General features: G+C 49.5%; 1 protein-coding gene across 4 annotated transcripts in view; it reads right to left on the bottom strand.

The window, feature by feature from the left end:
- SLC29A2 (solute carrier family 29 member 2) overlaps positions 1–22,881 on the bottom strand; it is a 32,117-nt gene extending 9,236 nt beyond the window's left edge. Inside the window, exons 1-12 of one of the 4 annotated variants that reach the window (XM_084824151.1) lie at positions 22,773–22,872; positions 17,794–17,873; positions 16,846–16,927; positions 14,833–14,914; positions 12,514–12,698; positions 10,620–10,759; positions 9,732–9,866; positions 7,597–7,694; positions 6,189–6,273; positions 4,991–5,166; positions 1,728–1,833; positions 392–477 (exon numbers count right to left, since the gene is read on the bottom strand). In XM_084824151.1, coding sequence (XP_084680277.1) covers positions 392–477; positions 1,728–1,833; positions 4,991–5,166; positions 6,189–6,273; positions 7,597–7,694; positions 9,732–9,866; positions 10,620–10,759; positions 12,514–12,698; positions 14,833–14,914; positions 16,846–16,874 — 1,122 coding nt within the window. In that variant the 5' untranslated portion in view covers positions 16,875–16,927; positions 17,794–17,873; positions 22,773–22,872. Of the gene's footprint in view, positions 1–391; positions 478–1,727; positions 1,834–4,990; positions 5,167–6,188; positions 6,274–7,596; positions 7,695–9,731; positions 9,867–10,619; positions 10,760–12,513; positions 12,699–14,832; positions 14,915–16,845; positions 16,928–17,793; positions 17,874–22,772 lie in introns of all 4 variants that reach the window. The other 3 variants (XM_084824152.1, XM_084824150.1, XM_084824153.1) reach the window with 3 other exon arrangements.
- Between the last annotated feature and the right edge of the window lie 536 nt (positions 22,882–23,417).

The following is a 23,417-nucleotide window of genomic DNA, read 5'->3' as shown; positions in this document are numbered from 1 at the left end:
GAACTGTACACAGTATTCCAAGCGTAGTCACCCCATAGATTTGTATGAGGGGAGTACGATCTTGGCAGTTTTATTTTCAGTTCCTTTCCTAATTATGCCTAACATGGAGTTTGCCTTTTTCACAGCAGCTGCACACTGAGTCGACATTTTCATCGAGCTGTCCACCACAGCCCTCGGATCTCTTTCTTGATCAGGTTATGCCACAACAGAATTGTTTGCCTTGCAGGGGTCACAGGCCTCTTCCTCGTTGTTTTTGCTATGAGAAACTAATAAGGGACCCTTTGGACTTTCATCAAAGGTGACAGTCGTGCTGCTCGTCCCCAGCATAGAGCAGAACTAAGCTGGAAGCAAATCCCACTGCTCACACAATCACCACCCATCGATCACTTACCCAGAGGAAATAGGAGGTGGCACTGCGGCCCAGCGAGTCCATGACGTTGAAAAGAAGGAAACAGCAGACCGGAGTGAAGAACTTGGCTGACGTAGAGAGAACAGACAGAGAAATTGGGGGTGGGGAAGAGAATGGGACACAGAACTGCAGTTGTTGTGAGACAGCCGCACACATCTAAATGCTGGGTGGGGAATTAGAGAGGCTCTCCTCTCCTGATCTACTGAATAGCAGCTTTGACATCCCCGTAATGGTTGCTTGCTGGCCTGCATGCTTGCACAAAAGTGAATCCCACCTGTATGTTTATTTATTTTAAGTACATTTGCATCTTCAGTGTGTACTTCACTGCTGGAACTCACTGCCACGAGATGTGGCAATGGCCACTTATTTAGATGGTGTTAAAAAAAAGGATCATGGCAAAAACGTAGGATGAAGCTATAAGTGGCAACAGGCCTCTGCATGCAGGGAACCCACATACGGCAACCTGTATATATATTACATACATTTGCATCAATTTGCATATCATATAATTTATTCTGCTTTCACTAGTTGGAGCTAGGGGGGCAAGGAGCAATTCTGGGCACTTAAGCCTCACTCCTTGACCACTGGGAATCTTTGGCAACCCCTCTGGGTTCTGAGATTTTAGCAGACATCGCGGACAGACTTTCCAGCATTATATTTCACCACCACAAGGACTGGAAACTTGGCTTTCATTTTTAAAACAAAAGCCGAGAGATTCTCAAGAAACTTAGTGCTGTGCTTCATGTCACATTCTTTGCTTTCCTCTGGGTTCTTGCATCCCGCATAGAACCTCCAAGTTCAGAGACAGTGCACCTCTGAGAATTAGATGATGCGCTGAATTTTAAGAAAGTAAGCTCCTGTCCTCTTGTAAAGCACCATCACTTGATTATCAGTATTATTATCTCTATGCTGCCTTGCGAATTTTGTTAAAGTGGGAAAGCAGCACAGGCATTTTCAAAGAAAAGTTAAGAAAGCTCCCAAAGGCTCTCGCAAGCAAATCAAGCTTCACGCTAAGTCCCCACTCCCAGCCTCTGTGCCGCTCATTTCCTTTGCAGAGGTGGGACTAGGGCGGGCTATTGCTCACTCTAGCCTAGTATTTTCCATTCTAGCCTTCCCCAATCTGGTGCCCTCCAAATGTTTTGGCCTACAGTTCCCAGAATTCCTCACCACTGGCCAAGCTGCCTGGAGCTGGTGGGAGCTGAAGTCCAGAGGCTGGTCTACTCTGACTGGCAGCGGTTCTCCAGCGACCTCCCAAACTCTTGCTAGGTAGGACCAGCCCTCCTCATTCCATCCCTCTCCCAAAGGCCCCATCACTCACTCCAGGTTTTGTTCTCAGACGTGCTGGCAACGCTGGCGGTGATGGTGGGAAACACAGACAGAGTGACGGAGAAGACCATGACAATACACAGGGCCAGCTGCCAGATCTGAACAGCAAAGGCAGTGTAAGAAGGAGCCCTAGCAAAATCACATCCCCTGCCGCTCCGTTCCTCCACGCTGGCCCTGCCTTCACCCATCACTTGGGACAGGAGCGGGGAATCTCTTTCAGCCCGAGGGCGGAATTAATTTTCGGAGAAGCTCTCAGGGGCTGCATTCCAGTGGTGGGCAGGACCAAAGGCAAAAGGGGTGGGGAGAAAAACGCCAGCATATTGTAACATAAAAGTACTAATGCCAGTAACTAAGCCTTAGGAGAGGCATTTTGACCTTTTAGAATGGGCAAATAAATTCATGCAAAGGCTGGGAAACTCAGGGGAAAGGAAGCACAGCCATCTGGGAAACTCTGGGGGGCTGGAATGCGACCCCAGGAGGGCTGGATTGGCCTGAGCTTCCCCACCCCTGACTTAGGGAAATCTTTTCCCAAGTTCCATCTGAACTACATCTATGCTGTGGGTCCCGCAACTCCTTGTAAATTCATGCAGAAAGCGACGAATCTGAAGCCACTCAAATAAAGATTCACTGGAGTAGATCCTCTTATGGATCAGTAACTGGTTCAAGAACAGAAAGCAGAGAGTAGGAAGAAATGGTTAATTCTTGCAATGGAGGGATGTAAACAGCAGGGTGCCCCAAAGATCTGTATTGGGACTAGAGATGTACGGATTGTGTAAAATCCATTCCATCTGTGTTTCGCAGACTGCCAGGCACCTTTCACTCTCTGCCCATCGACAGAATCAGATTCGTTTGTTTCCAAATTTGCACAAATTCACATTTGCACAAAGCACAATTTTGCACGTGTGAAAAAGCACAAATTCTCCCCAAATGTGCATTATCTGTGCTTTAGCCTATGGGGGAAATGCACATTTTTGACCAGGTTTTTTTATTTTGCATATTTTTCTATGACAAAATTTGCGCAGAATTCAGGAAAGTTAGAAAATCGGTCTGCAAGTCCACAGAATCCACCCGAGGGGGGGAAAGCCAGTCCGCTGTGGAATCCACCAATCAGATTCATGAAAATCCAAACTCATTCGGTTCCGTTGCAGATTTCTCTGACATCCCTAATTGGGACCGATGCTTTTCAACTTGTTCAGAAGCGATCTGGAATTAGGGGCGAGCAGTGATTTGGCCAAGTTTGCTGATGACACCAAATAATTTCAAGTGGGTAAAGCTTGAAAAGGGAATTACAAACAGGCGGAAAAGGACCACTAATAGCATCTGCAGAGATGGCGCTATTCTTACATTCCTGTGGGGGGGAAAGCTGGGGAGGGAGTGAACAAAGCGTGGCAATGCCACACTAAGCCGCTACTGTGGAAGTGACCTCTGCATGCTCCTCGAGCTACCAATCAAAGGACATTGCGCAACAATTCCATCCTACTGGATTTTTCAGGGTAAGAAAAAAAGATGGCAGAAACACGGGAGGGTTACGAGCGGAAGACATCAACGTGACAGTCTGTGAATGCTGCAGGGCAATTGCACAATAAAAGCCTCATCTGGAAGCACCTTCTCTCTCTCTCATCTGAAATTATTCTTCCTGGGTAAAGTGAACTTCTCACAGCCTGGCAGCTGGTAGACAAGGCAACATCGATGAGCATGATTTCTGTTACTTCTTTTTGCACTGCAGTTAGTTATAGCCTCTCTTTGATTTGGCACAAGCTGAAGGTTTTATTTATTTATTTATTTATTGCATTTATACCCCGCCTTTCTCCCTCTCGCAAGGAACTCAAGGCAGCTTACATTATCCTCCTCCTCACCGTTGTATCCTCACAACAACAACCCTGTGAGGTAGGTTGGGCTGAGAGTCTGTGACTGGCCCAAAGTCACCCAGTGAGCTTCCATGGCCGAGTGGGGACTAGAACCCGGATCTCCCGGCTCCCAGTCCGTCACTCTCACCACTACACTACACTGGCTCTCAGGTTGAGAGTTAGTGGGGTGTAGTGGTTACAGCAGGCAGTCGGTGCCCTCCAGACTACAGCTTCTATAGTCATAGAATGGTAGGGCTGGAAGGGGCCTATAAGACCATCGAGTCCAACCCCCAATGATCCCTGACTATTAGCCAAGCTGGCTAGAGTTTATGGGAGTTGTAGGATTAAGACCAGGGAGAGCTGGGTTCAAATCCTGCACTCAGCCACAGCGCTCACTGGGTGATCTTGGTCCAGTCACTTTCTCTGTCTAACCTTCCTCCCAGTGTTGATGTGAGGATAGAAAGGGGACGGGGGATCATGCACATCAGCCTGAGGTCGTTAGAGGAAGGACTGGATAAGAATGTCAAAAATTAACTGCCATCACAGAGTGGTGTAGTGGTTAGAGTGCTTGACTGGGTCTCAGGAGATCCGGGTTCTGGTCCCCCCTCGGCCATGAAACTCACCGGATGACTTTGGGCCAGTCACGGACTCTCAGCCTAACCTACCTCACAGGATTGTTGTGAGGATAAAATGGAGAGAAGAAGGACAATGTAAGCCGCCTTGAGTTCTTTGAAAGAGGAAAAAGGTGGGATATAAATGTAAAAATAAATAAGTCACCAGCAGCCATTCCAGCTGGCTGTACTGAGGGAGATGAGAGGGTGAAACAGGGCCCTTCTACCACCCCTGTTGAAAGACATCATTTTTTTCTTCTTCCTTCCCCATTCCTTCTCCCTTGTGTATCATGTCTTTTTAGATTGTCAGCCTACAAGCAAGGACTGCCTTCTTTTAATGATTATACATAAGCCGCTCCGGGAACCTTTTTTGGCTACGAAGGGGCCTAAAAATAAATAATATAGTAATTTTTAAAAACAGAAACAATAAGCTACTTTTGATGGCAAAACGTCCACACCTGAGGACTGAACAATCTCTCTGCAAGGACATTAAAGGCACGATCCTACTCATGTTTAGACAGAAAAGAAAAGTCCTCCAACTCCCAGCATCAGACAGACTTTTTTTCTGTCTCAACGTGCGTAGGACTGTGCACTAAGCACCCTCACATGGGAATTTCCCGCCACAAGGACATATAAAGCTACCTAATCGACCACCTAGCGCAATATTGACAGGCAGGAGCTTTCTAGGTTCTCAAATGGGTCTTTCCCATCCACTGCGACCAGATCATTTTTCAACTGGAAATGCTGGGGATTGAACCTGCGACGTTCTACCCCTGAGCTGTGGCTATAGGTCCTACCTTCTTGAGTACGCCTAGGATGGATGGTTTGGGTGGGGCATGATCTGCCCCGCTGCCCCCATTCATCCTCGCCGGGGGACATTTCGAATCTCCCTGCTCCAGATCCGCGAAGCTTTCGTTCCTCTGGTTCGGCTGTTCTCCTTGGGGGCCGTCTGGCACGACAGTGGCGCCGTCCTCTAGAGATACAACCAACAGGACAAGGAACCAATCATGACACGGCAAAGTCAGGTGGCTTACAGGCTCCAATAGCAAGCCACCTTCTCCTATATAGCTTCCTGCCTCACCTTGCCTCTCCAGTCCGGCTGGTGGCATGACAGGAAAAGTAACCCCTCTGCTGGATCTGTGCTTCATTGTCTTTACAAATAAATAGCAAGTATTCCAAAAAAAAAAAAATCAAAAGCATGCCTGCCTTGCCTGCTTCCAGCCTCTTTGACTTATTTATTTACTCTGCCCAAACCTATTTCTGTTTTATTCCGGTTGTATTTTTATACTGTGGTTTTAATGCTTTTATATTTTATATTGTTTCACTGTGTGCTTTTTGGTTTTAATTTTGTGAACCGCCCAGAGAGCTTCAGCTCTTGGGCGGTACAGAAATGAAATAAATAAATAAATGAAATGAAATAGAAATTTCTTCATTCAGTCATGTTCGTGCAAGCTTGCTGGTCCAATCCACTGGATGAGGTACGGTTGCCATAAAAACATATTTAATATTTATTTGGTTTAAATAAATATTTATTTATTTATTTATTTAGTATTTAATGTATTTATTAGAGTGACTAACATCAGAGCAGTTGAAGGCGGCAGTAGCTGAAGAAGGTGGCAGCCGAAACGTTTTGCTTTAAGACTTCACATTCGTCTGTTTTCTTAGGGTGCAATCCTACGCATGTTTAGACAGAAAAATGTCCTGCAACTCCCAGAATTCCCCAGCCAGCTGTGCTGGGGGATGCTGGGAGTTGTAGGACTTTTTTCTGTCTAAACATGCATAGGATTACAAGCTTAGTCATTGTAATGTGTTTATTACAGTGTGTAATTACACACACACACCTTGAAAACTGCCTAGCTGTCGATGAGGCAGAGGAAGATGTGAATCCTATGAACTCCCTTATTAAAACAATAACGTGCAAATCAGCCCCGCAGTCAATATTTGAAAAGACCCTCCAGAGAAAACCCATCTCCTCATTCCTTCAAGGCTGCCTACCCGGGGAAAGAAGCCCAGCCTTGGTCTCCATTTCACAGCCTGGCTCTTCCTGGGGTCTCTTCTCCAGGTAGTGACGGGCAAAGTCCTGCAAAGAGAGAAGGCTAGTGCTGTGGCAATGGCGGGCGTTCCTGGATCTGTCTCTCCCCGCTTCATCTCTGCAAGATACAACGATGTAGTTCACAGAGCACGGTTGCTTTGCCATAAACACAGGTGGTCAAAAAGTCTTATCCACATACCCTGAGCATAGACTCAATGTGGGCTAGATACCAGGCCCAAATGATCCTCTTTGAGGAAAGGCAAGATAGAAGTATAATAAATAAATAGTACCATACGCTGCCACGCTAACTGCAGACAAAGGAAAGCTCCCCTTATCCCTGGTGAGCACGGAAACGCAGGCTGGTAAGAAGAAAAAATGCCTTCTATCAAGTGCAGTGGCAGAGGAGGGACAGATTTTTTGGGTCAGTGGGCACATTTGGGATATTTAGAGTCTCATGGGCACTCACAAAATGGCTGCCAAGGAGGGGAGGCTTGCCCATTCACAAAATGGCTGCCACGGTGGGGACAGCAGGTCACAGAACACTCCTTTCCCAGAAGCCAAACTGGTGAGACTAAAAGAAAAGTAAGTTGCCCAAGAATCCAAGCACAAGGCAGAGGTGGGGGTCTGAGCTCCAAAACACAAGACCACTCTTTTGAACCCAAACAAAGCTTGCACTGGAGGGCAGCACTTTGCTTTACACATGCCACCCTCCTAGTTTTCTTTTTAATCTGAAGAAATAAAATGAAAATCAAGAGGGGCAGGGAGGCTGGCGGGTGCCAAGACAGGTGTTCGTGGGCACCAGGTTGGAGACCAAAGAATTATTCCATCCCTCCACCACCAGTCTGCTTGGTTTCTGGGCTGATTGCGCCAGCCCACTCAGTTGCTTGATCCCACCTCCAGAATCAGAGGCAGCACATCCCCGTCCCCAGTATTTTTAGTACCAGTCACTGAGGAACAATAAGAGGAGAAGGCTATCGCACTTGTGTCCTGCGTGTGAGCTTCCCATCGGGGCATCTGGTTGGCCACTCTGGAATCAGCATGCTGGAACAGATAGGCCTTTGCTTTGATCCAGCAGGTCTTGTCACATGTTACATTAATTCCATGCACTCGCCTGCATGGGATTCCTGTTCGCCTATGGCGACCAGGCGAGTTGCTAAAATGCCAGGCTGCTTTAGTTTATTACCATGCTTTTTACCGGGAGAGGGAGTTGGATGGATGATGTTTGGATTTTCCATCTCAAGCCCACACTACGGCGCTTGTACCCTGTCCATGGTGGGGTCTTGTATTCCACCCTCCCTCGAACCCAACCAAAGGATCTCCACCTCAGTTTTGCAGGACTGGGGGGCAGGGAGAAAGAGGGCTTCGTCTCACCTTGTGGGGTAGCAACACATAGCAGAGGATGGAGATCAGCGTCCCGACACAGGGAGTGATGAAGTAGCTTAAGGCAGACGTCTGAGCATCCACACCACCTAAAAAGACCAACAAACTGAGATTGAGGGGAGTGGGAGGAGTTCCTTTCCCCTGTGGTCTTTCTGGACTACAGGTAGGGATGTTGGAGAATTCCACCACACACTCCAGTGAGGCCGGATTCTTTAGAATCCGGCCCCCCGGAATCCGTGGCAGAATGGCCTCGCTCCCCCGCAATCCCCCCCCCGGAATGGACCTGGCGGCGGCTCCGGCAGCAGTGGCAGCAGCTCCGGGTCGTCTTCCGGGCTGCTGCGGCTGCAAATGGCGGCCGTTGTGGCGGCCGCCATTTGCGTCCCTGCTGTAGCCGTGACAGGCTACATAAATATATATGTAGCCTATCACAGCCTAGTGTAGGTACGCAAATGGCGTCCCCTACGCAGGACGCCATTTGTGTCCGCAGCAGCCTGGCAGCAAATGGGCCCCCCGCTGCGGATCGGCCCGGCCAACAGCTCTGCGGACTGGCCATGGAGCGGAGCCGGCCAGGCAGGATTCCGGGGGGGAAGACCGGATCGCCTCCCCCCCATCGAGGATTCCGGGGGGAGGACCAGATCGCCTCCCTCCCCCCCGCAGAACCCAGCGGAGCCAGGTAAGTGGGGTTTTGTACACCCCTAACTACAAGGTAACAGCTCACCAGGATTAAATTCCACCCATGTCACCGGACCTCAAAAAGGATATTGCGGAGCTGTAAGAGGTGCATAAAACGGTATCCGGAATTATTGCAGAGGAGTGCTACTCTCCTACAAGGAAAGGCTACAATGTCTGGGACTATTTAGTTTTAAAAAGTGGTTGTTTAGTTAGTTGCTTCGGGGACTTCATATTACACACTATACATGACTTTGCAACTGTATACAATGGCTTAAGAAGGTTTATAGGCAGGAATCCAGGGTGACTAGGTTCAGAAGGAGGAGGAAGCACAGTTCTGGAATATAAAGGCAAACTCCATGTTAGGTATAATTAGGAAAGGAATTGAGAATGAAACTGCCAATATCATCCTGCCCTTATACAAATCCACTGTGTGACCATGCTTAGAATACTGTGTACGGGTCTAGTCACCTGGAAAAAGATATTGTAGAGCTGGAAAAAGTGCAGGAAAGGGCAACTAAAATGACCAAGGGGCTGGAGCAACTCCCCTATGAAGAAAGATTACAGCATCTGGGATTGTTTAGCTTAGAGAAAAGGCAAGTAAGGGGAGAGGTGTACAAAATTATGCATTGTGTGGAGAATGTGGATTGGGAGGCATTTTTCTCCTTCTCTCAAAATACTAGAACCCAAAGGGGTCCTCCCATGGAGCTGATGGGTGGGAGATTCAGGACAGATAAAAGGAAGGACATCTTCACATGGCGCAGAATGAAATGATGGAATTCTCTACCTCAAGACGTAGTAGTGGCCACCAATTTGGATGGCTTTCAAAAGGGGTTGGACAAATTCCTTGAGGAGAAGGCTATCAATGGCTACTAGTCCTCATGCCTCTGTGCTGCCCCCAATATCAGAGGCAGTCTGCCGATGAGCACCAGCTGCTGGGGAACATGGGCGGGAGGGTGCTGTTACGCTCATGCCCTGCGTGTGGGTTTCCCGTGCGCAGCTGGGTGGCCGCTGTGTGAACAGAATGCTGGACTAAATGGCCCTTGGTCTGATCCAACAGCGCTCTTGTGATGTTCTTATAATCTTCCATGGGCCAGGACTGCTTCATCAGACCCAGGAATTACTACGTACATTCTGCGTGAACAGAATGCTGGACTAGACGGACCCTTGGTCTGATCCAGCAGGGTAATTCTGATGTTCTTATAAAACATCGCCCTTTTTCTCCCCCTGTCATTTCCATCCATTGGTTCTAGCCCTGCGCCCTGGAGCAACACAGAACAAATCCGCCCCAGTTTCTGCATGGCAGCCCTTGAGATATTTGCAGAGCGCGATCACGTTTCCCCTTCATCTTCCCTTCTCCAGGCTAAAGGTCTCCAGCTCTTTTGACTGTTTCCCACTGGACGTGGTCTCCAGATCCCTCACTCGTCCTTCTCACCCTGCACCATCAGGATACTCACTGGCCATGGAAAGCAACATGGCAATAGCCGCAAACGTCCCCGCCATGCCCTGGCCACTCAGGAAGAGAGTGCTGTAGCTTTGCGGAAAGGACCCCAGCTGTCCGAAAAGGCTCCCTTGTAAGATGGCACAGAAGGCTGGAGAGAGCCAAGGGAGGAGACGGAGAGGGTCAGCATATCATCAGGGCAGGATTCATGCTTTTCAAAAAGCCCCCTGCATTTCTACGGGTCTTGCAGCCAAGCCTTGGAGGGACCGGAGATTAAACTTGGGGTCAAGAACTGAGCTGTCCAAAACGGGCTGTTTTGCAGTGCTCAGGAGTGGGTGGGTGGAGGAAACAGTGTTGCTATTACAATTTGTGATGATGGGAAAGCTGCACCTGTTGAATTTCTGCCTGGCACACAGCTTAAAGCAGTGGTGGGGAATCTCAGGTCCAGAGTTCCAATCCGGCCCTGCCCAGATGGTGACGTCTTCTTCCCCTGTCCTCACCCCACTTCCCCTGACCACCAATTCTTTGGTGGTCTCCCAGAGTCTGCGTCCCCCATTCTCAAAGCTTGAACTGCATCTCTGAAGGCTTCATCTCTGGCAGGAAGAGCTTGAAGCTACAATAGGCTGATATATTTTTTTGGATTTGGGCTTCACCCCCTTTTGCCTTCAACCCCACGTACCTCTGGAATGCAGCCCCCAAGAGCTTCCCTGAGATGGAAATAAGCCCTCCGAGGTTCAGTACCCCTGTTCTCACCACTACACCACGCTGCCTCTCCATCTTCTCTTCCCCAAGCTAAACACAGACAGGTCCTTTGCCACAGATATCCAGGGTTACAGGTCTGCTAGGGATCCAGGAAGCTCTGGTGGGGAGTGGAAAGACAGGACCCCAGGTCACGTAGACTCACAGTTGATGAACCAGATGCTTGCCATGGTAATGGAGAAGAAGCTCTGGGGCGACATCTCCACCCTGACCAGGATAGCCGTCAGGACGAAGAGGACTAGTATCCCGACGAGGCTGCCCAAGATTCGAACTTTGTCTGGAATGCTTGGTTGGGGAGGAAAAGAAGAGGTTGAATGGGTAAAGGCGGGGTTACCAGCTGTCCTGGCCTCTCCCGCTCCTCCCACTCACCACCACCATTGTCCAGGCCAGAGTGAGAGGCAGGTGAACCAGCAGCTAGCAAGGGTGGAGAGGAGGAGGAATTCCAGGGGGCTCTGGTCAGCAGCCCCTGCCGGGGTGAGGGCCCTTGGCAGCTGCCCAACCATGCTGACTCTTGATGCTGGTCTTGACTGCTGGGATAGAGTTGGGCTGGGAGAACCGGGTAAGGAGAGAGCCTAGTGTTGACCCTGGGGCAAGGGGCAGGATAAACAGGGCAGGCAACTAAACAACAGCGGAGCGGAGCAGGAAATGCACCTCTAGGACGTGTTTCAGAGCAGGAGCAATGATGCCATTCGCCAGAGCGCCAGGTGACGGACAAGCCCTCCTTGTTCTGGCCAGTGAATGAGGTGATAACGAGGCTTTCAAGTACTACTACTGTTTGCGGCTTTAGCACGAAGTGGGCGGGTTCCCACGACCACAGAGGGAAAAGAAGCCACCGTGGCTTATTTTCCTTCCCCGCCTGTGCCAGTCGCGGGCTGCCTAAATAGCATCATCGCCCTGACTGGACGCGGACTGTCGTGAGCAGTGGAGGCTGGTGGGTCTGATGTCAGTGGGGCGGTGAATCCGCTCTGGGTTTCAGCCAGAACTCTGAAGGAGCTCTCCGTGGTGCAGAACCTATTGGGGGGATTGGGTTCAGCCCCTTCTATTGCTCGTTTAGAGTTCTGACTGAAACCCAGGGCGGATTCACAGCCCCACTGACATCAGAGCCACCAGCCTCCGCTGGGCATGACATCCGAATCCAAGGAGGGTGGGTGGCTGGAGTGGTCTACGAGCCACCCTGAAACCAGCGAAGGCGATTATGCTGATTAGGTGGCTTGCGGCCAGCACAGAAAATCAGCCACCATGGCTTCTTTTCCCTCTGTGATTGTGCAACCCCAGTCTGTGTACGCACTGTGTAAAATGATCCTGTATGTGTGTACGCACACAGGATCATTTCTGGACTCCCCTTGGGAATAAAGCTAGGAGGCACCCTTCCTTCCAGATGTGTCGGGACTACAACTCCCAGTATGCCCCAGCCTGTAACCATACAACATCCAGAGAACTTGTTTTAGAGGTGTCTTAATAAATACAAATAAATAAATCTAGTCCAGCATTCTGTTCCCACCGTGGCCAACCAGCGGTCGACCGGGAACCCACAAGCAGGGCATGAGCGCAACAGCACCCTCCTACCCATGTTCCCCAGCAACTGGTGCACATGGGCTCACTGCCTCTGATACTGGAGGTTGCACAGAGCCATCAGGACTAGTAGCCCTTGATAGCCTTCTCCAGGAATTTGTCGAGACCCCTTTTAAAGCCATCCAAGTTGGAGGCCATCACTACATCTCGCGGCCGCAAATTCCATAGCTGAACTATGCGCTGCGTGAAGAAGCTCCCCCAATGTACAGCACCTCAGTTTCCCCTGTGTACAATGGGAACTCACAGGGTTGTTTCTAGTGAAAATGCAATCAAGACTTTGCCATTGCTAGTCACTTATAGAACCGATTCGCTGGGTAAGTGCCAACATGCATTTGTAGAGATCAACCCAGAAAAGGGGAAACTGCTGGAGAGCGTGAGCAGAGCTGGGGTGGGCAGGGGAGAAAGGGTCTCGGAATGGGAGCAGGGAGCTGAGCTGGGATTAAATAGCGTGAAGACAGCCATCTCACCACTGGTAGAGAAGTGAGTTGAGGAGGGTAAAGAGCAGCAAAGGCAGCTGGGAGAGGAGAGTCAGCCAGTTGCTGAAGTTAAAGTCATCGCTGCAGCGGGAGACAGGTCGAGTGTCCTGCGTAGTCCAATTCCCATCCTCCTCGCCAGTCGAGCAGTTTCCCACAATGAGCCGGGACTGAAAATACTGAGGAGAGGGTTATATTGGGGGGGGGAGCTTGGCATTAAATTCCCGAAGAAGACTGCAAGGGCCGGGAGCCCTCCAAATCGAGATGCATGCAAGCGAACTGCAGCTACTCAATGGCATGGCGCAAGGGCGCTTTGCGCATGCCTTGAGGCACTCCCTTCATCCTTACTATAACACCCATTTAAGAGAAGTTAAAAACGGCTGCAGAAATTCCTATAAGAAATATTTCCAGCTACAATTCACTGGCGACTTCAGTGTTATCGACAGATGTTCGTTACAGGGATTTTGGCAGCTTTTTTATAAGTAACCCCCTGAAGGAGGCCTTAAAATACAAATAGGCCAAAATGCATTGGACTTCTTACAAATAAAATCTTGGTTCTAGCTTCCTGAGACGCTTCTCTCCATTTTGGGGACTACTGAAGCGTAAGAGCATGACCCTACACATGTCTACTCAGAAATAAGCCCTACCAAGTTCTAGAGGACTTACCTCCAGGTAAGTATGTATGCAATTGCAGCTGAGTTCATCCTGGGTGGCTTCCCAAACCTGGTGCCCTTCAGATGTTAGCAGGGAAGATAGGGTGAGATCTGTTGATTTTTCAGATGCATATAACACTTTCCACATGATTTCAAAGCGGTGACTATGTCGTGATTGGGCCAAAGTCACCCCGTGAGCCTCATGGCTGAAACGGGAGCTGATGAAGTCAGAGCGTAAGTAGACAGCTGCTGAATCAAAACAAGAGTCCCATCTAGCCCAGGAGTTGAAGTCCAAAACATCTGGAGATCTACCTTCTGCCCACCCCTGGAGACACAGTGGCTGGGTTCACACAACATGCTAACCCACACTCAGTGGTTGAGTGTGGGTTGTTGCTGAACCGTGGGTTATCGTGTTGTCTGAACGCAGCACGTTTTCCACAGGGTGGCTTGTTAAACATGTAGCATGGCTTGTTAACCATCCTGAACAACCCAGCAACAAACCATGGTGGCTTGTTCGAGGAAAATAAGCCACACTGCAGAAAACACACTGTGTTCAGACAACACGATAAGTCACAGTTCAACAACCCATGCTTCAACAACAACCCGTGCTCGACTACCGAGCGTGAGTCAGTGTGTTGTGTGAATCCAGCCAGTGGGACCTCCATCTGAGTAAACATACCTAGGATTACTCGACCTCAGGGGTGAGCCGAAGGTAGATCTCCAGCAGCTTGGGACTTCAACTCCCAGCATTCCTGACCATTGGCCATGCCGGTTGGGGCTGACCCAAACATCTGGAGGGTACCAGGTTAGGGAAGGGTGATCTTGGGGAAACATAGCTTAGAGTGGAGATGCACACAGGATTTCCCAATCACCATCATAGAATCACAGAATCATAGGGTTGGAGGGGGCCTATAAGACCACTGAGTCCAACCCCCTGCTCAGTGCAGGAGTCCAAGTCCAAGTCTTGTCTTGAATGCCTCCAGTGTGGGAGAGCCCACCGCCTCCCTAGGTCATCAGTTCCATTGTCGTATTGCTCTAACAGTCGGGAAGTTTTTCCTGATGTTCAGCCAGAATCTGGCTTCCTGTCACTTGAGCCCATTATTCCGTGTCCTGCACTCCGGGATGATGGAGAAGAGATCCTGGCCTTCCTCTGTGACAGCCTTTCAAGTACTTGAAGGGCGCTATCATATTTCCCCCCAGTCTTCTCAAGGCTAAATATGCCCAGTTCTTTCAGTCTCTCTTCATAGGGCTTTGTTTCCAGTCCCCTAATCGTCTTCGTCGCCCTCCTCTGAACCCTCTCCAGCTTGTCTGCATCCTTCTTCAAGTGTGGTGCCCAGAACTGGACACAGTACTCCAGATGAGCCTAACCAGTGCCGAATAGGGGGGAACTAGTACTTCCCAGGATTTGGAAGCAATGCTTCTATGAATGCAGCCCAAAATAGCATTTGCCTTTTTTGCAGCCACATCATATAATAATAATAATTCATTATTACGTATTAGCAAGCAGAAAAAGGGCAGGGAGGAGGAGGAGATACACAAAGAGGAACTGGACTGGCAATGGGGCCAGGGGTGGAGCGATTCCTGGCTTAAGCTGAGCTAGGGCTCGGCCCTGGAAAATCCACCCAGTGGCCCAGAAAAGTGTCCAAATCAAAGCACCAACCGGAATGGCCGTGATGAAGAAGTTCCAGGGAAGGAGAGTTCCCAGGCCAAGGAGGAGGAAGATGATCCCTACACAGTGGAACCTAGGGATAAGGAGAGTAGGACAAGAGAGACACTCATCAGAAGAGAGGAACTTTTTCTCATCCCATGCTGGCTGGGGCATACTGGGATTTGTAGGACATTTTTCTGTCTAAACATGCATAGCATTGTGCCCTAAACAATCCTGAATTGAATCCCTACACTATGCTCTGCATCTAAGGCCCTCCTCTGGGAGCCTCCTCTGAGGGAGACTTGGAGGGGAACAACAAGGGAGAGGGCCTTCTTGGTGGTGGCCCCCTCACTGTGGAATAATCTCCCTGACAAGGCCCGCCTGGAGCCACCATTGTCATCTTTTCTGCGCCAGGTTAAAACTGCCCTCTTCTCTCAGGCATTTGGCAGCCCCTTTGATTGTCTCTGGCTGATTGTTTTAAATTGTTTTAGATCTACGTTGTTGTTGTGCATGCTATTTCTTCTAGGTCGTTACGTGAATGGTTTTATACTTTATAGAATGTATTTGAATGGTTTTTTAATGTTTGTGAACCGCCCAGAGAGCTTCGGCTGTGGGGCGGTATAGAAATATAATCAATGAAATGAAATGAAACAAAACGAATCCTACGCATGTTTAGACAGAAAAAAGTTCGACAATTCCCAGCATGCCCCAACCAGCTATACCAGCTGGGAGTTGTAGGACGTTTTCTGTCTAAACATGCGTAGGATTGCATCCTAAAGTATCTTGGCTTGAGCAATGAAAACAGCTGCAATAAAATTTAAACCTGATAGGCCAAAGGCTTGCCAAGATAAAAATGTCTTTTCTCGGCAGTCGTTTCTCCTTTTGTTCATTTCCCACACCGTCCTGCCGCACCAGAGAGAGAGAGAGATGGTGTACTCTGTTAGAGAAAGAAACGTTTGCAGTATCTTGCTTGTTTCTGGACCCAAGCTTTGGGGAAGTGTAACTGACTCTCCCGTTTGCAGCTTTTAAGGGACGGAGCAAAAGGGAGTTACCATTGGTGTGCTGGGGGGGACACTAAAGGGAGTCCATGAACCTGTCCAGAAAAGCTGGAAATACTCAGTACTTCTAAGCCTAACCATGCAAGTTGGCTCAGCTGGGACTGACAATTTTCCTTCCTTCCTTCCCTCCAAACACATAACTGACAATGCTAAAAGAAAAACAACAGGAGGACACATCTATACAGATTCTCATAGCTGTCTCTTCTAAAAAATAAAAAAAAGCTTATGTAATTGCCCCAGTTCACATCAAGCCAGAGTCAGCTTTGGAGTCACATAGAATTCTTTAGGCACAGAGCAGAAATCATCAAAATATTCATTTTTAAAAAAAATCAAGGTATCAAATTGCATCTTGTGCCTGGGAGAGGGAACTACGCTTTGCTCTACAGGGAGGGGAAACCTGGGGCCCTCCACCAGATGGTGTGGGACTCCAAGTCCCACTAGCCCCAGCCATGGATGATGGGGACTGTAGTCCAGTGGCAGCTTTGTTTTGTTTCCCATTCAGATCTCAGTCCATGGGGCCATCCCATTTTATCCTTACAACCTACCCAGAAGTTGTGACCTATACAAGCTGTGACTGGCCAGAGGGCAGCATTATGGATTTTGAACTAGGGGTTCACCCCCCACCATTATTGGGCTATGCCCCACAGGCTTATAACAACCTTTGCCTGATAAAAGAATTCTCTGTAACTCAAAAAACTAACTTCTTAGCATGACACACGGTAACTGGCCCACGAACTCCGTTGCCTCCAGGACTCTTGATACGTTACAAAATTTCGACACCCGGGGCTCAAGGAAAAAAGCACTTTGCACATGCTCAAGAGCATCCCTGTAGTGTTCTCATATCCTAAGATTCAGGCCTGGCATTCAAGAAGAGATTATGGGGACAAGGCACAACTTAAGGTATATACTGACCCCTTTCCAATTTATATCCTCCAAAACCAGACCTACCATCACTCTTGCTACTTACGAGTCTGTGGGTCTCCCCTGGGAAGCCATCGGAAAACAATTATCCCAAAGCACCGGTCCGGTCCGTCAAAACACAGCTGCTCCTGGAAGGGAAACCAGAAAAGTAGCCTCAGAAAGGCCAACCCTGCCTCCAAGGGATGGGGGGGAAATGGTCATGCCAATCTTTAGGGAGCATCTGAGAATTCCAACTTCCTAAGAGGGGCTCAGGCAAATGCATAGGAAGTCTGGAGAATCGACCTGCCACAGACCCGGGCCAAGAAAGAGCAACCCTTGCCTACCTCACCCCACAAGGGAGAGGCCCGCAAACCTAGAGATGCCAGGGAACAAAGCCCTGTGGGAAACCCAGCTCCCTAACCTCAGGTCTGTTGTGTTCAGCTGTGATCACTCACTAATGAGAAAAATGCACTCTGCACATCCTCAGAGTTTGTTTGGTTAAAACATTTCTTGGCCACCTTTCAGGGCAGAAGCCCTCCCAAGGCGGCTTACAGCAATAAAACACATAAAAACGGTTAAAATATTAAAAGCGATAAACACATAAAAACAATAAAAACATCAATAAAAGCCAAGAATCGGCATTCTTTTCAGCTGCTACTTCCAACGCTCCAGGACCAGGATATGCCGGAGCAGGTACTCCGAGGTCTGAACCCTACCTCAAATAAAGCCCGTTGCCCATTATTTTGCATGCGGCCCCGATAGCTCAAACGGAGATCTGGGGACTCCCCGATTCACAAAACAGAAGGAAACACACACACACACATACACCCCCAAACTGGGTCGTTCAGACCTCTGAAGACAGTATTTTTTTAGGACAAATGTATACAGCCAGATGCAACATTTTCAAAGATCCGGCGTGCTTCCAGATGGGGGGGCTCGTAGCACTTTTCTCCTTGATGGATTTCCCGTGGCAAGAAAAAAAGACGGAAGTCGTGGGAAAACATGGGACGGTTACCAGAGGAAGATGATAAGGCTTCTTCACACGGAGGTTTTATCCTGTTATCGAGACTGCTCACTCACAGAAGTCTGCGGGCCCTTTTCATGACGCCGCCAATTTCGGGGGACATCCAGAGGTATTTCCCGGTTATTCCACATTAAATAGATGCGGAAATAATGAAGTATTGAAATACGTTAGATTGTTGCGCTATTAAAACAGCCACTAGATTTCATTTCATTTCTTATATTTCATAGCAGAAGCTCTCTGGGCAGTTCACAAAAACGAAAAACCATTAAAATACATTATACAAAATATAAGAAACCACTCACATAATGACAGAAAACAACACACACAACAACAACATTTACCTAAAACAATTTAAAACAATCAGCCAGAGGCAATCAGAGACTCATTATACGCTGCCAAATGCCAGACAGAAGAGGGCAGTTTTAACCTGGCGCCGAAAGGAGGACAGTGTTGGCGCCAGGCATTCCACAAATGGGGAGCCACCACCGAAAAAGCCCTCTCCCTGTCCTGCTTCTGGGCCTTCTGGAAGCATTTGACTAGCTGTTGTGAGAAACAGGATGCTGGACTGGATGGACCTTTAGTCTGACCGGGCAGCACTAATAAAAGACTGCCCTTGTCAAAAGTCACCGCAGAACGGTGTTGAGCCAATCTGTTGATGCTACCTTGAAAATTAAAAACTTCCCCTCTCAGCAGTCATGTGGTCGCCTTCCGGGAGCCCACTGTAAACGCAGAAAGGCTCCAGAACGGGAGGACTGCGGGGGTTTTCTTGAGTGTAAAGGCAGCCATAGTCTGGACAGGCACACCCATAAAATTCCATCAAGGCTTGACAAAAACCTCATCTGGAAGCAGCCCTGGAAAGCAGGGAGAGGACCATCCCACGGGCCTTAATGTGTCCTAGTTCAAGCACTCATGTCCTTCTTGTGGGCTTCCCAGCAGGTGGTTGGACTAGACAGGCCTTTGGTCTGATCGAGCAGGACTCGTCTGATGTTCTTACATTCTCAGTCCTCAGGCCCTATTATGAAGACCAAGTCCAGCCCTGTAGCATGAGAATCAATAACAAAGATGAAAGTATCTCTGAGGATGTGCAAAGTAAGATCTCGCGCGCACACACACACACACGCACACCTGCGGACCCTAAGATCGTCTTCAGCAGTCCTTCTCCAGGAGCCCCCACCATAAGAAGTAAGATGGATAGCTACCAAGAACAGGGCCTTTTCTGCTGTGGCACCCCGGTTCATTGTGGAATGAGCCTACGTTGTCCTCTTTCCAGGCATTTTTTCAGTTTCTGTTGTTTTAAATCTGTTCCTGTATTTTGAATCTTAGCAGCTGCTAGGTTTTATTTTGGTTTTTATTTTTATTTTATACTGTAGTTTTAAACTTTCATATTGTATTTGACTGTGTTGTATTTTATGGTTTAATTGTTGCAAACCGCCCAGAGAGCTTCAGCTATTGGGTGGTATAGAAATGTAATAAATAAATAAATATATCTGAGATTAAAGGACAGTACATCTGGGCCATTATTCCACAGCGTCTTTGCCCCAGCATCTCTGTTTTTAGAAAATAACCAGTAGCAAGGAAGTGGGCAGAGTGCTTTTTCTTTTAGAGCTGGAAATTTGTTGTTTGTATCTCTGCTCATTTTATTTGACTTGTTGCTCTTTCATGAAATCAATTTAAATAAATATATATCGCAAGCTGCTCTGGGAGCTGCTCGGGCTGAAAAGCAACGTATAGGACTGCATCCGATGTCAGACAATCTTAAGCCCTGTTCGTTTCAATGGGTCTACTCTGAGTAGGGCTAACATTGGATTCAACCCCTATTTTTTAACACGCCCTTCCAGATGTGTTGGACTACCGATCCCAGAATCTCCCAGCCAGGATTCTGGGAGCTGTAGTCCAACACATCTAGCAGGCATCTGGTTGGGGAAGACTGGTTTAACAGATAAATAAATAAAATGAAAGAACATGTCAGTAAAGGCATGCAAGAATCCTGTCTTTCCTTTTGAATGCTCAAGTCCAAAGCGGGCAGCAAACAGTTACACAAAGGGCCTCACAAAATGCAGTGCTTTTGGAGGCCAAGAAAGAGTAAACACCATACAGGTAAGCCCTTAAGCCCGAACAAAGGGGGGAGAAAAAATCCAGATGCAGAGAGCAATTCACAACTGGAAAAATAAATCCCTTTTTTATACACACACAGACACAGGTCTACTCACATAGCTGTTACTACCAAAGACAGACTTTTTTGAGATATCCTACAGATCGCCTGACGTTGCTGTTGCCCCTTAATACACTTTGACCAGTATTTAGGGTTGTGCAATTAAAGTGACGGAAGAAAGACCGGCCAAAGGCCACAGTAGATTTTCACCCTTACAAACACTTTTGTTGACATTCACAGCTTGTCCTTAGTTTCCCCCATTCCTCCCATCCCCCTGTTTTTACCATTATTCTAATATTATAACTTCACATTGATTCAGCACCTAACAGTATTCAGGAAGAGCTTCACATACACAGAGACTGGATCTGGTCTCCGTCATATTTAGGGTAGACCCATGGAAATCACTGGGTCTTAACGGAGCTAAGCTTAACTCCCATTGATTTCAGTGGATCTACTCCAACGAAGTCTAGATGCAACCCACGGTTTCAGTAAACCTCAGAACAACCCTGCAGTGTCGGTCAGGAGCGTAGGTCCCTGACTTTTATGGCATGCACACCGATAGTGAGATATAACTGTGTGCTTTTTGGTTTAATACTGTGTGCTTTTTGGTTTTAATTTTTGTGAACTGCCCAGAAAGCTTCAGCTATTGGGTAGTATAGAAATGAAATAAATAAATAACTGAATAGTCGCTGGAGGACTGTCCCTGTGTAAGCCACTGGGGTCATCCAACGAAGCTGCATGGTGGGAGATTCAGGAAAAGACCAAAGGAAGGACATATTTACACCATGCATACAGAGCCAGTGTGGTGTAGTGGTTAGAGTGTTGGAGTGGGACTCAGGAAACCTGAGATCTAGTCCCCATTCGGCCATGAAGCTCACTGGGTGGCTTTAGGCCAGGCACAGACTCTCAGCCTAGCCTACCTCACAGGGTTGTTGTGAGGATAAAAGGGAGAAGAAGAGAATCACGTATGCGGAGTTGGGCTCCTTAGAGCAAAAGGCAGGACATAAATGTAACGATTAAATACACAAATGTAGTTACACTCTGAAATTTGCTAACCTACAACGTAATGATGGCTACCAGTTTGGATGGCTTTAAAAGGGGAGTAGACAAATTCACAGAGGAGAAGGCTATCGATGGCTACTAGTCTACTAGTCCTCATGGCGATATATTACCGAACCAACTGCTGAAAGTTTAGTAGTCCTAAGGGCGCAATCCTAGGCATGTTTAGACAGAAGAAAGTCCCACAACTCCCAGCATTCCCCAGCCAGCATAGCTGGGAGTTGTAGGGCTTTTTTCTGTCTAAACACCCATAGGATTGCACCCTAAGTGGATTCAAGCAGCGCAGGCAATCCCTTAAGGAGGGGTTATCTCCAAAACGTTGGGCAACCGAAGTACACAATCAACCGGCAGAGTTGTGACTTGCTCCCCTGCTTTCCTTTGGTTATATTTTTTATGTTTTCTTCTGGGAGAATACCTCTCAGTACCAGTCGCTGGGGAATGTGAGCAGGACGGAGCTATCGCCCTGCGCCCTCATGACCTGCTTAGGGACTTCCCTGGGACATCTGGTTGGCCACTATGGGAAACAGGCGGTTGGAACAGATTGGTCAGGGGTGCAGAACTTGAAGCACGGAGGTCAAATCCAGCCTTCCAGAGTTCCCAGACGACCCCACCCCATCGATCCTTTGTGATTTCCTGGCCTTTGCACAGTTTTTCCCCCATTGCAAAAGGTCGAAATGTCTCTCCTAAGGTTTAGTTACTGGCAGGAAGGTTTTTAAGCAAAAATATGCTGCTATTTTTGGTGCTTTGGCTCCGCCCCTTTTGCCTCTGGCCCCGCCCGCCCCTGGAATGCAGCTTCTGAGGAATGGAATTCGGCCCTCCGGCTGAAAGAGGTTCTGCACCCCTGAGACAGGCCATGGGTCCGATCTGGCCCAGCTCTTCTTCTTATGCCCTCGAATGTCTGAACTGGTTCATAGCCCCAGGGGCCAGAAAGGTATATTGCTTAGCCCTGGCACACTGGTTTGCATTCAGCACCAGGGCTCCGGGAAGTCCTGCCCAAGAGCGACACTGCACATGCGCAGAGTGCCTCCTCACCTTACATCGCATCCCTTAATAAACACGAGCGGTTCAGAGGGCAAATTCGGGCAGGTCCGTTTTTAAAAGGGAATGGCACACAGCCTCAACAACTGAGATGTCTCTGCCTCAAACTCCGCCCCAATCCTGAAAGCAAACGTGTCCCCCTCCAGATGAGGGCTGGCTGAGGACGATGGGAGTTGCAGTCCAACACATCTGGAGGGCGCCACATTGCAGCAGAGATGGACTGCACTCAGCAACACAGGGGAAAGCCCCCTGCGCAAGCTCAGAGGCACAGCTGCCCTTTGCTGATATGGAAATGATGAACGTTGCAGCCCAACACATCTGGAGGGCGCCGGGTTGCAGCAGAGATGGCCTGCGCTCTCCAGCGCGAGGAAAAGCCCTCTGCACAAGGTCAGAGGCACAGCCGCCCTTCGCTGCTCCCTGCCCGGATTGCCGCAAATCCGGCAGACCCCCGGGGAAGGGGCTTTTGAAAAGCCCGGCTGGAAGCCGACCCCCACCCCGACCCCGCCTTTTCCAGAAATCCGTGTGTCCCGAGGAGGAGGAGGGCTGGGAACCCCCCCCCCCCATCTCTTCCAGTGCCCACCCCTTGAGCTCGGAGGACGGCTCACGGGCACGACTAAACCGGATTCCCTTCGGATTAGGGCGCGCGCCCCCGCTCTGGCAAGGGGGTCCGTGCGCCCGCTTCCCGATGGGGCTGCAGGCGGGGGGGGGCGGGAAGGCTCACCTAGGGCGGAGGCCCGGGCCCCGGCGGCCCGGCTCCAGCGCCGGCTCCATGGGGCTGGATGCGGCCGCGGCGCGCGCCTCTCTCCGTCGTCGTCCTTCGAAAGGCGCCGGCAGGGAGGAGCCGCGCACGCCGGGAAGAGGCCGCGCCTGGCTGCCGCCCTCCCGATCGCCCCCCCGGGCCGGGCCTGCTGCACCCCGCCGCCCCGCGCCTGCGGCCAGGCGGGGAGGGGCCGAGGGGGAAAGTGGGGGAGGGCAGGCGGAGCGCAGCGCAGGGGGTCCGCAGGGGGCTGAGCGCGAGATGGGCCCCCGTTGCTGGGGGACATGGGCAGGAGGGGGCTGCTGCGCTCCGGTCCTGCTGCGGGGGGTCCCGTGGGCAGCTGGTCGGCCGCTGTAGGAACAGGATGCCGGACTGGATGGACCCTTGGCCTGCCCCGGCAGGGCTCTTCTTGTGTTCTTACTCGCTCCTCGACCCACAGCCTGTGTTTGCACATCCCGACGAACGGTGGGTTAGGGAGCAACCCTGGGAGTGCGTCCAGAGACGGTAGAATGACTCGGAAAAACCCCTGCCGAGGTCGGACCCAAAAAGGAGAGGAGTGCCTGGAACAAAGATGGGCGTGATGAAAAGCCCACATGCTTTTGCATCCCT

This window comes from Heloderma suspectum, chromosome 17 (assembly GCF_057233095.1).
Source record: "Heloderma suspectum isolate Gila_16-S chromosome 17, 16-S_ref, whole genome shotgun sequence".
In the NCBI taxonomy this organism is placed as follows: domain Eukaryota; kingdom Metazoa; phylum Chordata; class Lepidosauria; order Squamata; family Helodermatidae; genus Heloderma; species Heloderma suspectum.
The sequence above is the reverse complement of the archived record's forward strand: the minus strand, read 5'-3'. Positions and strand labels throughout refer to the sequence as shown.